The 15,508-nt window shown below is 38.5% G+C and overlaps 1 protein-coding gene across 11 annotated transcripts in view; it reads left to right on the top strand.

The window, feature by feature from the left end:
* The window catches only part of RALYL (RALY RNA binding protein like), an 826,242-nt gene that overhangs the window by 765,964 nt on the left and 44,770 nt on the right, over nucleotides 1–15,508 (top strand). For all 11 annotated transcript variants that reach the window (XM_061439477.1, XM_061439475.1, XM_061439476.1 and 8 more), the window contains one exon: nucleotides 117–230. In XM_061439477.1, the coding sequence (XP_061295461.1) occupies nucleotides 117–230 (114 nt within the window). The remainder of the gene's footprint in view (nucleotides 1–116; nucleotides 231–15,508) is intronic.

Below are 15,508 nucleotides of genomic sequence, written 5' to 3'. Positions count from 1 at the left end.
ATCCTGTGGGATGTGACAGAGTGTTGAGGAAATGTAGGGTGTCTGTGGGTTACATTCTAATTGGGTCACGGTGCATTTGACATTCTATTGCATTCTTTCCCTTCTCCCTTTTCCAGTGAAATCAGATGAGTTACAGACAATCAAGAAAGAATTAACCCAGATCAAAACTAAAATTGACTCCTTGCTAGGGCGCCTGGAGAAGATTGAGAAGCAGCAGAAGGCGGAGGCTGGTAAGTGAAAAAGAGCTGTGGCCGCAGACGTGTTGGAATCAAACCACTCACACCCTGTCAGTCACCAAGACAGAGCAGGTTCGGGCACACTGGCTGAGTCTAACAGCGTTTAGCACAGATACACAAACATCATCTTTAAACTTAGAACTGCGATGATGGAATCTGATTTTTTACTTTTTAAAGAAGATGAGCCAAGCTGCCTAAAATTCATATTTTTTAAAAGAGGAAAAGGAAAAGTATTTTGATGCTAATAAGTAACAGTTGGATTATATTAAAGGTTTATATCTCAATATCAAGTGACCTTTAAGAAAATATATCAATAAATGTTTCTATCAGGGCTAAGCTTATATTCATATTTCATTAAATTAACTGCAGCAAAATTGAACAGATTTCAGAAGCCATGATTGTAAAGTCCCACTCTTGAACTGCTGCAACTCCACAAAACTTCAGAACTCAGTTTCAGGATGTCAGTATCAATGATATGCCTGGCCACCCAAGGCCATTTCATTTGACTTAATTCTTTAGCTTAATGTCCTCTCTTTGAAATATCGGCCCTGACCCTAGTTCCATGCTAATACTCTTTATTTATTTATTTATTTGTAATTGGAGGATAATTGCTTTACAATATTGTGTTGGCTTTGCCACACATTAACATGAATCAGCCACAGGTACACATGTGTCCGCTCCATCTGGAACCTCCCTCCCACCCCATCCCACCCCTCTAGCTAGTTACAGAGTGCCAATTTGAGTTCCCTGGTCTAATACCCTTTTTTACAGCAACCGAGATTTGTAAAATTATGCATTTTAAACAGAACTGGCATAAACTCAGAGAAGAGCTAGTGCGTAAATTGCAAATTGCATTCTGCTGGGTCTTTGATGTCTCAGAAGCTCCTTGAAATTGAGCTGAGGGCTGAAAGGAGACCTGGGAGATGGAGGAACTCATGACTCCTCCAAACCCGGCCCTTTCTCCAAATAATGTGGCTCCACCTGTGTCTATTTTATATGTTGAAATTCATCATAAGATTTCCCTGGCTGAAAGAGCTTCACTTTTCAAAATTAAGCAAGACAGTTTTGAAACCTGCTCGTCAAATCCAGCTTTCTCATTTTGCAGATGAGAAAAGGAAGGCCCAAGGAAGTAAACTGACTTTTCCATGACCACATGAATGGTTCGTGACAGACCTAGAGTCTCAAAGCCAGCTCTGGCGAGGGAAAGCAGTGCCTCCTCTGAGGTATCAGCCTCAGGTTCCGCTCAGGGTCTGCCTGCAGTGAGGCTCCCTGGGTAGCAACCGATGATGAGATCCAGCCTGTCTGTTGCACGGGTCACTGGGCAGGGGACCAGCAGTGACCTTCCGGTGATGAGTGACACGGGGTTCAGAAATGAAGCTGGTGTTGAGGGGGTGTCGAACCCAGTGGATGAGAGACATGCCCTGTGGTTCAAATCCTCACACGCCACCTAGCCTCCGTTTTCTCGTTTACCAAATGAGAACAGCAGTGGCTACCTGACCTTGTGAGAAGTGAGTCAAGTGGCAAATGTAAGTTACTTACTAGCCCAGAATAAATGCTTCACAATTGGAGCCATTTAGTGTCCATAGGAATGTAAGCATATATAGACAAATACTTCCTACGACTTCCATGACACCAGCTTTTTAAATCAAAAGCCATATACCTAGATTCTCATTAACTTTTACTGAGTTGGTGTGGAGGAGAGATGATAGATAAATAATAGACAAAATAAGATCATTTTTATTACAAATTTCAGTCACATTTTCCATTGAGAAAAGATATGCTGCCTATACTTCTTAATGGAGAAATTTAGATTTCAGAAAGTTTTTTATGCGCTGTCTATGGCACTAATCTAAACTGTTGCCAGAACTCAAATATCCTGTGATGTTGCCTGAATCAATGTTTCCCTTTGAGGAACTTCTGTGAAATTCGTTATTATGTAAAACAACCCTTACAGCAAAGGACTTTGATAACCAATTTGCACTTCAGTTTAAAGGATTATGGAGAACTCATTTAAATATAAATCACCTCAAAGAGAAAAATGTGATCCTTATTCCATCATATTATAACTTCCAGTTTCCTGCAATGAAAAATGCCTTCCACATATCTTCTTAGAAGATCATCTATAAACATGCCACTAAAATTCAAAGCTTGCATTTTCTTTTCATGAAAGGCTGTCACCTTATTTTTGTATGTTTTTCGACTTTCCCAGTCACAAGGCAGTTATCTTTAAAATGATGGGCTTAAGCCTTTGATATTTATGTCTTTCCTACTTGAACATGTAGGAAGAAAATGGAATTATTTAATTTGTCATTTCATTCTCTCAGTAATTGTCTCCTGAACAATATTCATATTTATGGAGTTAAGACGATCACTTTCTAAATTTTCTTTATGAAAAGAAATCAGGGTTGCACGGTGTCTGTACTACATGGTAGAAAGTGGAGAGAAATATTTTAAATCTTTTTAAGTGCCCGATACCTCCTTATTGAATTTAAGGGGATACTCATTTTATTGTCCATTTGGTTGCAGGCCAGTTATTCAGTAGTTAACATTCACTCTTCACTATTGCTCTTTTATAGACCTCTCATTTCCAACTTAGTCCATCTGATGACAAAAATGTCCAGCTTAGGATAGTGACAGCAAAGAGATGGAGGGTTACAAGCAGGATAAAGCCACACAGCGTGGAACTTGTCCTGAGTTCAAATGTCACAGGATCATTTTTTTCTTTTTTGTATGAAATCCTAAGCTATCAGGAGTAATTGTAATGAGGTTATAATGACATCATTTTGGATTTTTTATGTGTTAAATTGCTGCTAATAGATGTTTGCATAGTATCTTGTCTCTTCCTTTGAGATATGAACTTCCTCAGAACAAGGTCATGTTTTCACTAATTTTTCTAAATCTTCAAACACTGTGTGCTGTGCACGAGGCATGACTTAGCAAGTCATTTAACTTCTCTAGGTCTCAGGCCCCTCAAATGAAAACTAGTGGAAGGGATTACGGCCTCAAACATATGTTCTAGCTTTAAAATCATGATTAATATGAATCCACTCTGCAAGTGTTATTTTTTCCCACTTGAATAATTCAAATAACATTGCTTTGGAATATGGTGACTATGGATTATTATAAACAACAAATAACATATCAGTTTACCTCCAATTGTCCTTCTTAGATGATCCTTTTAAAAGAGAATCATAAATTGACACATACGAAGAGCACAATTTATGTGTGGTTTACACAGTGATGCAAAATGACCATAAAAGGTAAAAAGGAAAAAGAAATAAAACTAAAGACGATATCATACAATGGACAGTGACCTCTTTTTAAAAAAACAAATTCCCTGCAAAGACTCTCTGATATGAAAAGGCAATTAGGCATTCTTTAATTCAACTTTATTCTCAGTGGTAGGCCTCATGTGTGACCTGTCAGACTCACTTGGACAATTCCAGTGAAAATAGCTAACCTATCCTACCCATTAGACCTGACCATTAGAGAGGTCACACTTCAGTCCCACAGGATAAATTCATCCTGCCAGTATGTTTGGTATATACAAAAAGGCAAAATGGCTGTCTGAGGAGGCCTTACAAATAGCTGAGAAAAGGAGAGGCTAAAGACAAAGGAGAAATGAAAGATATACCCATTTGAGTGCAGAGTTCCAAAGAATAGCAAGGAGAGATAAGAAAGCCTTCCTTGGTGATCAGTGCAAAGAGATAGAGGAAAACAATAGAATGGGAAAGACCAGAGATCTCTTCAAGAAAATTAGAGATACCAAGGGAACGTTTCATGCAAAGATGGGCTTGATAAAGGACAGAAATGGTAGGGACCTAACAGAAGCAGAAGATATTAAGAAGAGGTGGCAAGAATACACAGAAAAACTGTACAAAAAAGACCTTCATGACCCAGATAATCACGATGGTGTGATCACTCACCTAGAGCCAGACTATTTCAATTCTAAAAGATGATGCTGTGAAAGTGCTACACTTAATATGCCAGCAAATCTGGAAAGTTCAGCAGTGGCCATAGGACTGGAAAAGGTCAGTTTTCATTCCAATCCCAAAGAAAGGCAATGCCAAAGAATGCTCAAACTACCACACAATTGCACTCATCTCACACGCCAGTAAAGTAATGGCTCAAAATTCTCCAAGCCAGGCTTCAACAAACAGTACGTGAACTGTGAACTTCCAGATGTTCAAGCTGAATTTAGGAAAGGCAGAGGAACCAGAGATCAAATTACCAACATCCGTTGGATCACAGAAAAAGCAGGAGAGTTCCAGAAAAACATCTATTTCTGTTTCATTGAGTGCTCTAAAGCATTTGACTATGTGGATCACAATAAACTGAGGACAATTCTTAGAGATAGGAATACCAGACCGCTTTACCTGCTTCCTAAGACATCAGTATGCACGTCAAGAAGCAACAGTTAGACCTGGACATAGAACAACAAACTGGTTCCAAATTGGGAAAGGAGTACGTCAAGGCTGTATATTGTCACCCTGCTCATTTAACTTATATGCAGAATACATCATGAGAAATGCTGTGCTGGATGAAGCACAAGCTGGAATCAAGATTGCTGGGAGAAATATCAATAATGTCAGATACACAGTTGAACACCACCGTTATGGCACAAAGTGAAGACGAACTAAAGAGCCTCTTGATGAAAGTGAAAGAGGAGAGTGAAAAAGCTGGCCTAAAGCTCAGCATTCAAAAAATTAAGATCATGGCATCCAGTCCCATCACTCCATGGCAAACAGATGGAAAAACAATGAAAACAGTGACAGACTTAATTTTCTTGGGCTCCAAAATCACTGCAGATGGTGACTGCAGCCATGAAATTAAAAGATGCTTGCTCCTTGGAAGAAAAGCTATGACCAACCTAGACAGTATATTACAAAGCAGAGACATTGCTTTGCCAAAAAAAGTCCATCTAGTCAAAGCTATGGTTTTTCTAGTAGTCATGTATGTGTGTGAGAGCTGGTCTATAAAGAAAGCTGAGTGCTGAAGAATTGATGCTTTTGAATTGTGGTGTTGGAGAAGACTCTTGAAAGTCCCTTGGACTGCAAGGAGATCTAACCAGTCCATCCTAAAGGAGATCAGTTCTGGGTGTTCATTGGAAGGACTGATGTTGAAGCTGAAACTCCAATACTTTGGCCACCTGATGTGAAGAGCTGACTCATTTGAAAAGACCCTGATTATGGGAAAGATTGAAGGCAGGAAGAGAAGGGGACAACAGAGGATGAGATGGTTGGATGGCATCACTGACTCAATGGATATGAGTTTGAGCAAGCTCTGGAAATTGGTGATGGACAAGAAAGCCTGACATGCTACAGTCTGTGGGGTCACAAGGAGTCAGACATGACTGAGCAACTGAACTGCATATATTTTGTAAAAAATAGAGATTAAAAAAAAATAATGTCCAAAAATTAGAATATTACAAACATACACCACATATTTATGCATCAGTGCTCCTTATACTGAGCTGAAATAGACTTTGTTTGCATTTGGTTTATGTATCCTTTTATGGCCTCTGAAACTAAGCTGAATGTCTAATTTCTTGTAATAGAATAGAATGTAATAGCCAATTAAATACATAAAAGAATTATAGTATTGTAACCCTTCCAAAACTTCTGAATAAGAAGTCAATATAAGTGGCCATAGACGCTCAACTTAGTTGCATTCAAATTTTGGTCAAAGAATCTTTGAAGCCTTCTATTCTCTAGATCAGTTTAGTTCAATTGCTCAGTCATGTCCGACTCTTTGTGACCCCATGGACTGTAGCATGCCAGGCTTCCCTGTCTATCACCAACCCCTGGAGCTTGTTCAGACTCATGTACATCAAGTCGGCGATGCCATCAACCATCTCATCTTCTGTCGTCCCCTTCTCCTCCTGCCTTCAGTCTTTCCCAGCATCAGGGTCTTTTTTAATTAGTCAGCGTTTTGCATCAGGTGGCCAAAGTCTGGAGTTTCAGCTTCAGCATCAATCCTTCCAATGAATATTCAGGACTGATATCCTTTAGGATGGACTGGTTGGATCTGCTTGCAATCCAAGGGACTCTCAAGAGTCTTCTCCAACACCACAGTTCAAAAGCATCAATTCATTGGTGCTCAGCTTTCTTTATGGTCCAACTCTCACATCCATACATGACTACTGGAAAAACCATAGCTTTGACTAGATGGAGCTTTGTCGACTCTGGATAAATATCAGTAATTTTTTCAGCTACTTCTCCTGTACATTAGTTTTGGATCTTGAACCACTGTCATCCCTCTTCTCTGGGTATTCTGTAGTTTATTAACTGCAGACTGTGGTACTCAGAATGGAAAATGGTTCTCCAGATATAATCTGCTGCTGCAGCCTATAATGTGACTGCTAGTTCTGTTCTGAATACCTAACTGCTATCACTTAGACTTTGGATTAGATTGGTTTTGTGTCTGGTTACAGATGTTGAACTGCACACGTGAATTAAACTCTGCTCCCTCCTGATACTGCATTAAAATAATGTCTAGGTTTTAAAAAAGAAAATTCTTAGACATAAAAGAGAATGAGAACAAAATTTTAGAAGCTGGAAAGCTGAAGGAGAACTCTGCCTGACTTAACACATTCTAGAAATGAGTCCAGTTTTAACCACAGAACTCCCGAAAGGCTCAGAATCAAAGCTATCATATTCCTATGGAAAAGAGGGTATAAATGGCTAAAAGTCTCTTAGGAAACAGATTTCTTTGTCACCATTCCCAACTCTTCCTGGTCCACTAGAAGCCCTAAGAAGTTTCCTCTAGGAAAGTGAAAACAACACATTTCAGATGTAATAGACAACTAACAAATTTGAAGGCAGTTTTTAATGGAGAAAAGCAGAAATTTACAGTTACTATAGAAATTCCAGAAGAAGGCAATGGCACCCTACTCCAGTACTCTTGCCTGGAAAATCCCATGGACAGAGGAGCCTGGTAGACTGCAGTCCATGGGGTCGCTAGAGTCAGACATGACTGACCGACTTCACTTTCACTTTTCACTTTCATGCATTGGAGGAGGAAACGGCAACCCACTCCAGTGTTCTTGCCTGGAGAATCCCAGGGACGGGGGAGCCTGGTGGGCTGCCGTCTGTGGGGTCGCACAGAGTTGGACACGATTGAAGTGACTTAGCAGCAGCAGCATAGAAATTCCAAGAATTCTTTTCCCCTTCGGCTGCCAGACTACTGGTAGGCCACTGGAAGAGGTTTTAATTGGGAATATGAGCAACTTAAGAAAAAATATTTAAAGACATTGGCATGGGTACAAGCCAAGGAAACAGTATCACCCTTTAGAAACAAGATCCCATTATTCTTACAAAACTGCCCATCCATATTTTAATACTGTTAATATGAGCAGACAGGGTTCACCAGATGGCAGAAAGCATTTAACATTAAAACCAAATACCAAAAAAGAAGAGAAAAAGAACGAAAAAACTGGAGGAAGCAGATTGAGCAGGAAGAACAAAACTTCAAAATAAAACAGTGAACCGTTGATTAATACCCTCAGAGAGAAAGAGAAGATATTATGTTCACGAAATAAAAGCACAAGATTAAAACTCAGTATTTAAAAGGCAGATAAAAGTGGTTTTAGAAATTAACATATGATAGCACAAATAAATAATGCAGAATTGAAAGACAAAATTGAGGAAATTCTCCCAGACAATACAAAAGAAACTACAGATGGAAAATAGGAAGGGAAGGGTATGGAAATTACTAGATGAATATCTGAAAAACAGGGTTTCAGAAAGAAAGGGGAGAAGGATCATCCAAAAAAAGTTTTTCAGGGAAAAAGTTAACCAAAACTGAAGAACATAGTCAACAAGATTGAAAGGATGCCCTGAGTGCCTGTAACTGATGCACATCAAAGCAGGAAACGGTGACATTTCAGAACACCGGGCCAAAGATAAGATCCTATAAGCTCCCAGAGAGACATCGAGGACAAGAGACAGAAAGTGTTTTATGTAAAGAAACAGGAGTCAGAATGCCAATGGGGTTTTCAGCAGCCACACTAAAAGCTAGAAGGCAATGAAAACAGGCCCTAAAAATTCTGAGATAAGTATTTGCAGGCTGTAGTTCTATACCTAATTCCCAAAGCAAGGAGTTAGACTCCAAAAGGGAAACACGTGACTTTCCCAAAGCAGGGTATCCAAAGGCAAAGGGAATCCTGAGGATGATGGTGAGGAAGATTCTAGCATACGAGTTAAGAAAGAGACCTGGAAATAACTGAGTCCAGAGAGACCAGTTCAGAAGTTCCAGGAGAGACTTTGTCAAGAAGATGAAACGAGTCCGGTGGCTAATAGGTGGGGAAGTGAGTTCATTGAGATGAGACTTACACATGTGGCTGAGGAGCAGTAAGTTTACATAAGCATTTGTACAAATCAAAGAGGCATAGAAGTACGTAGAGAATTAAGTTAACAACACACAAACACCCAAAGGAAATGGGTGTTTCTTTTACCTCCAAAGAAAGTAAAATACTGTTTGGGAAAGAAAAAAGTACTCATTATATACTAACAGCTTAGCTTCCCAAAGTATTTACATAGTTAAATTTATGTAAAAACTGAAAATTGATCTAATCTAATTTATAATATAGCTCTCTAAGGAGATGGGAAGTGGGAACTTGTAGACAGAGAACTGAGTCTCCAATTTCCCAAGGGTGATGTCAGTAGACAATGAATAAAACTAATCAAGAAGTAGCAATAGAAACATCCTGTTTGGGAAACAAAGCCAAGTTTTTAACAGATTAGTTACGCAAATGCAAAGCCCTTAAAGAGCTTAGAATGGTGAAGCAAGTGGGACTTGCTATTTTTCTTAACAAATCTTATGGAAATATTTAACTACAAAAGTTGTTTTCAAGAAGCCCAATTTACAGGGTGACAGGGATGAGATTGAGTTGTCTTTAGCAAATGGATCAGAGCTTTCCCAACTACTTCTTGGAGAGATCCTGTGACATCCATCAGATAAGTGTCACTGGACACGTGTTAAAAATGACAAGGAAGACTTCACTCAAGACTGCTGTGGTCAGGGTCAAAACTATTGCAATTTCAAAAAAAAAAAAAAAAAGACTATTGCAATAGGGGATGGAAATTGAACTCAACTCTACTAAAACAAAAGGCAGGAAGGTTTTTAAATGCAAGAGTGCAATGATGAAAATGTATTAGAGGATATTAGTAGGGAGGTTCATCAGTAAGATGAGGCCACCTGTGTTTGCTGACTGTGCGAATGGAAGTCAGGCTCCTGTTGGTCCATGGAGACCGGGAGACAGGAGTCGTCCCATCTTTTTCTAATGATTGAATTTCAAAGGGAGGGTCTCCAGGTCTTGAGAAGACATGCCAGATTTGTAAAAAGATGTACACTTCAAAGAAGCATAGAAAGAACCCGCAGTTGCAAGGATTCTAAAGTAAACGCTCTAAGAAAAAGGAAGTCAGGACCATAGTCAGAATGAAGGCTGTCAAAGAGCAGTTATGCCGAGGCTAACAGCAAGGTTTTCTTTGTAATAGCGTAGTCATAGCCTCTCAGAGCGGACCTCTTTCTCCTCTAAATACACACTTCTTTCCATGTCCGACTTCTGTCACATCACCACGTAACAAATCCCGTCATCCACACTGCCGACCTCAACATCATCTTCTGACCCTACTATGACTAGCGTTGCAAAATCTGACCTTTGGCATCCTTTTACTCAACACCTTCTATTTTCTGATTGCTGTTCACTCGTTCAGGGAGTTGTGTCTGACTCTCTGTGACCCCATGGACTGGAGCACGCCAGGCTTCCCTGTCCTTCACCATCTCCTGGAGCTGGCTTAAACTCCTGTCTATTGAGCCAATGATGCCATCGAACCATCTCATCCTCTGTCGTCCCCTTCTCCTCCTGCCTTCAATCTTTCCCAGCATCAGGGTCTTTTCTAATGAGTCGGCTCTTCGCATCAGGTGGCCAAAGTATTGGAGTTTCAGCTTCAACATCAGTCCTTCCAGTGAATATTCAGGAATGATTTCCTTTAGGATGGACTGGTTAGATCTCCTTGCAGTCCAACGGACTCTCAAGAGTCTTATGCAACACCACAGTTCAGAAGCATCAATTTTTCAGTGCCCAGCTTTCTTTAGGTTCCAACTCTCACATCCATACACGACTACTGGAAAAACCATAGCTTTGACTATACAAACCTTTGTCAGCCAAGTAATGTCTCTGCTTTTTAATATGCTATCTAGGTTGGTCATAACTTTTCTTCCAAGAGCAAGCATCTTCTAATTTCATGGCTGCAGTCACCATCTGCAGTGATTTTGGAGCCCAAGAAAATTAAGTCTCTAACTGTTTCTATTGCTTTCCCAGGAACTTTTTCTGGAATTCTCTTGCTTTTTCTATGATCCAGTGAATGTTGACAATTTAACCTCTGGTTCCTCTGCCTTTTCTAAATCCAGCTTGAACATATGGAAGTTCTCAGTTCACGTACTGTTGAAGCCTGGCTTGGAGAATTTTGAGCACTACTTTGTTAGTGTGTGAGATGAGTGCAATTGTGCAGTAGCTTGAACATTCTTTGGCATTGCTTTTCTTTGGGATTGGAATGAAAACTGACCTTTTCCAGTCCTGTGGCCACTGCTGAGTTTTCCAAATTTGCTGGCATATTGAGTGTAGCACTTTCACAGCATCATCTTTTAGGATTAGAAATAGCTCAGCTGGAATTCCATCACCTCCACTAGCTTTGTTCATAGTGTTGCTTCCTAAGGCCCACTTGATTTTGCACTCCAGAATGTCTGGCTCTAGGTGAGTGATCACACCATCGTGGTTATCTGGGTATGAAGGTCTGTTTCGTATAGTTCTTGCATGCATTTATACCACCTCTTCTTAATGTCTTCTGCTTCTATTAAGTCTATGCGGTTTCTGTCCTTTTTTCCAGTGGTACTGCTAATACCCAAGCCCACTCACATGCTCTGTTGCCCTTTTCTTATTTTTTTAAGAACTTTTACCTGTTCTCTCCAATTCTAGTTTGTTTCCTCCCTAATTCATCTTCCATGGGACACATAGATTTATACTGCTAAAACATCCAAGGGCCCAGTCTCTGAAATTAACAGAGCTAGGTTCACATCCTACAAGAAACTTATTTCCAGGACTTACTAGCTGCAGAAAATTTGGAAAGGTCCTTATAAAATGTATAAAATGAGTAAAATAATATCTGTTCCTTAAAATTAGTGGGATTTAAACAAACACAGTATCTCAGTAATTTTTTAATGATTTTATTGAATTTTTGGTTACCTCTACTACCAAGGGTGCTTCTTGTGAACACTTTGAGGTCATTTTGTCCCAGAATGTACTGATGTAACTAATATTTTAATCTAAAAGCATTCTTCTTGAATAGCTTCCCTAATGCTCATTTATGTCATTATTAGTAATGCCAGTCATAAAATGTACATCTTTCTAATTGACATTTACTGGAATAATTGAGTTAAATTCATATTATATACAGGTGTTGCAGAATTTTTTAAAACTATAGTTTATATTTCCAATGCAAAAACAATGGTTTCAGGATACTAGCTGACTCTGATGAGTAATGTGACTGTTTTATGTCAACATCCTTTCCAACCATCTGCTAAGTACAATTCAGCTAGCAATTAGCTAGCAATTAAGCCAGCATTTCAAAAAACTTAATTGCCAACTCAACCAATTTTCAGAGTTATATTAATGATAATAGCTCTACAGCAAACTGAATTTAATAAAAATGCTTCTAACATAAATCCCAACCATTCTAACTTGTTTTCTAGATCATATATATGTGTTGAAATAGAATGAGATGTACAGGAAAAGCATTTGAGTATGAGGATTGAAATTTAGTATCAAGTTCTTTCCTTTGAAGGCTTCTTAGAGCCTGAGGCATTTTTCCTTAAACAGAGTATTTACCTGTCACTTGCACGTCTTTTCCTTTGATAGCCACTGCTTAGTTTGAACATGTATCCCTAAGCAGACTTCTTCATTCTTGAATTTAAAATTACCTGGTTCCTCCCTCCTACTCTGTTGGTAGGAACATAAGTTGGTTCGGCCACTGTGGAAAACAGCATAGATGTTCCTCAGAAAACTAAAAACGGAATTAACACACGAGCCAGCAATCCCACTCTTCGGCATATATCTGGACAAAACTATAATCCAAATGATATATGCACCCACATGTTTATAGACACACTATTCACAATAGCCAATATATGGGAACAATTTGCACGTCCATGGACAGATGAAGGGATAAAAAAGATGTGGTGTATACATATATATATCCACAATGGAATACTACTCAGCCGCAAAAACAACCAAATAATGTCATTTGCAGCAACATGGATGCAACTAGAGATTATCGTATTGAGTGAGGTAAGTCAGAAAAAGAAAGACAACAACAGATGGTATCACTAGTATGTGGAATCTAAAATATGACCCAAAGGAACCTGTCTATGGAACAGACTCAGAGACATAAAGAGCAGACTTGTGCTTGCCAAGGGAACTGGGGCTGGGGGAGGGTGAGCTGGGAGGGTGGGGCCAGCAAATGTCAGTTTTTATATACAGGACCAAGAAACAGGCTTCTGCTTCATTGCAGTAGTCCCTGCCGCCCCAGGAGCGACATTCAATAGCCTATGATAAACCCTAATAGAAAAGAATGCTTCTTTAAAAAGCCTGTGAGTGTATACAGACACACATTTGTGTTATATGTGTGTAACTGAATCACTTTGCCGGACAGCAGTAATTAACAGTATTGCAAACCAATTATACTTCAATAAAAGATTTTAAAATTAAAAAAATTTAAGCCTAAAAAAATTGTCTGGCTTCTGATTCAGCACTCACCCGGTGTGTTAAATTAGGCCTTTTTCTTGAGCTATGTTAGGAAACAACCCAGGCTGTGGAGTCAGACAACTTGTGATGGGAATTCCAGCTCATTGTAGCCACCCTCCCGAACATCTACACGCCTCACTTTCTCCCTCTGGTAAATGGGAAATAAGCCTGCCCTTCAGGACGCTTCAGTGCCTAAGGGTAATGAATGTCCCATAGTCAGCACTTTGTAAGCGCCCACTAACTTGCAGCCAAAATGAACATTTATCTGTTGGAATTCATAGTCTATATAATATTAGAGATACTTTTTAGGCACAAGCTATGAACTTGTTGGCTCCTGACATATTCTTTTTAAAAATCTAAAACTAACTCACTGTTCTCCCAAAAGAAATGTTGTGGTCACACTCACTCTGACTTGAAAAGTCAGTGAGGACTCCCAGACACCAGTGTTCAAAGGCAGCCTGCCTCCGACCTACACCCGAAGTCTTCACAGATTATTTTTCTCCTCAAGACCTGTCAGAATAACTGTGAACAACTTTTCTCTGAGACTCTCTCTCACTCCGCAATTGACTTTGCCTTAGCGGTGTGGGGCTCTTGTGTAGAATGTGGCAAGGAGGTTTCTTTTAGTTTCTTGCTGAATTTATATTGTTGCTACCATGGTGCCAAATTCAAAAATCGCTTTGACTCTGTGAAAAGAATTTGATGCCCAAACATTTATTTTCATTTTTTAGCTCCTTAAAAATTCAGGAATATATTCAACAAATATTTAATTTGCACATACGGCTCTGAGTTAAAAAATCTATAAAAATGTTTCTGACCCAAAGAAACTTCGGTAGTAGAGTTATAAATGCACACATGTGCGCACACACATACGATCACAATAAAAAGTAAAAATAAGTAGAAAAAGAATTGCAGATAAATAGACTGCTATGACATTAAGAATAAACTAAAAACCTACAACTACTACTAAGCTACTCATTTCTAGTAGAAGTAAAATTAGATAATTATTCAAAAAAAAAAAAAGTTGCTTTCTTTCTATTTTAACAATATAGTAACTGGATCAAAACTGCTTATTGTGAACCAACAGTTTAATAAACAAGATAAGCTTTCATGTGTGTGTTTTTTTTTTCATGAAACCTATCACCATTTAGTGATTATAACATTTTCCAGTGATAATGAAAAAATCTGTGATGACCACATTACTAAAGCACATATTGATTATATGTCTGTTAAACTCCTATGAATCGAGTAAGCCTTTTTTCTCAACTCAGATAATATCTCCCGTTCATTTAGCTTTCAAATTAATGAGTGGATGAATGAGGATGTTATAGGGTTTTTTGGAATACGCTATATTAATGCACAACTGCCTTTGAAATAGGTCATCAGAGGAGTTACACATATATTCCATATTAATACACAAAACAGAGTAACTTAAAACATCGTCTGTCTAAACAGAAATTAAGGGACCATGTCAAAGCCAAAATTGTCTTTGTAATATATAATTCTTAATGATCAGTAGTGATGAATTATTTTGCCATGGAAAATTTATCTATAGCCATTAAGCAATCCATACAGATTCAACTCAGTAATTATTTGGAACCTCCTAAGGTGGCATGTTTGTGTAGCCTTTATTTAAAAACATATTCACTTCTTTCTCCTCAATTGAGTACACTGAAACCCTCTGAAAGATGTTATTTTTATGCTCATCTTTCAGAGAAGAAAATTACAATTACTAGAACTAGTAATGAGCAAAAGTGTGGATCTCAAATCCTATATTCTCTCTAATACCTTCTCTCTTCTGTGTATGAGGCATTCAGTGAGGGGTACAGAGCACATCAAAATATTTCTTGATAACTGACTTGTATTGCATTTTTCACTTTACAAAAGATCAATATCTTTATTATCCGCTTAGAGTGTGACAATGACCTTTTGAAGCAATAGCTCAAGTTTCAAGGAAGCTTAAACACTAATGAGAAAAGGAGAGGACGACAGGGGAGCTATTCGATCCAAGCTTTGGTTAATCAAAGGAGAAGGGATTGTATTCAGCTAAGAAGATCAGGAAAGTCAGCTTGGATTCCAAAGATAACTGAATCATATTGTTATGTAAAGCCAAATGAGAATTACACAGCTCCTAGATCTGGTCCTGCATAGATTCTGTGACAGATTTTCTAGAATCGGCGGGGAACTATATATATATATATATAAACTTGCAATATCAAAAAGTGGCGATTTTTAAAGAACAAGTATTTCTGATATCATTAGAGAAGAAAGAGAGATGCCAGATTAAATGAATTTCCAATAGAATGTGAATTTTAACCAGAAGCCCATTTATGTATGATAACAAAAGAATAAACACAATGATTTAAAATAAGGAAGTTTGGCACTTGGAAAAGTTGTAAGGTTGGGAACATTTTTTAATAAAATACTAGTTATCCAATGCCAAACCTTCATTTTCTTTCTTTTTTTTTTTTTG

The sequence above is a fragment of the Bos javanicus genome, chromosome 14, assembly GCF_032452875.1.
Source record: "Bos javanicus breed banteng chromosome 14, ARS-OSU_banteng_1.0, whole genome shotgun sequence".
NCBI lineage: Eukaryota > Metazoa > Chordata > Mammalia > Artiodactyla > Bovidae > Bos > Bos javanicus.
Note: the sequence above shows the minus strand (reverse complement) of the source record. Positions and strands in the feature narration are given on the sequence as shown.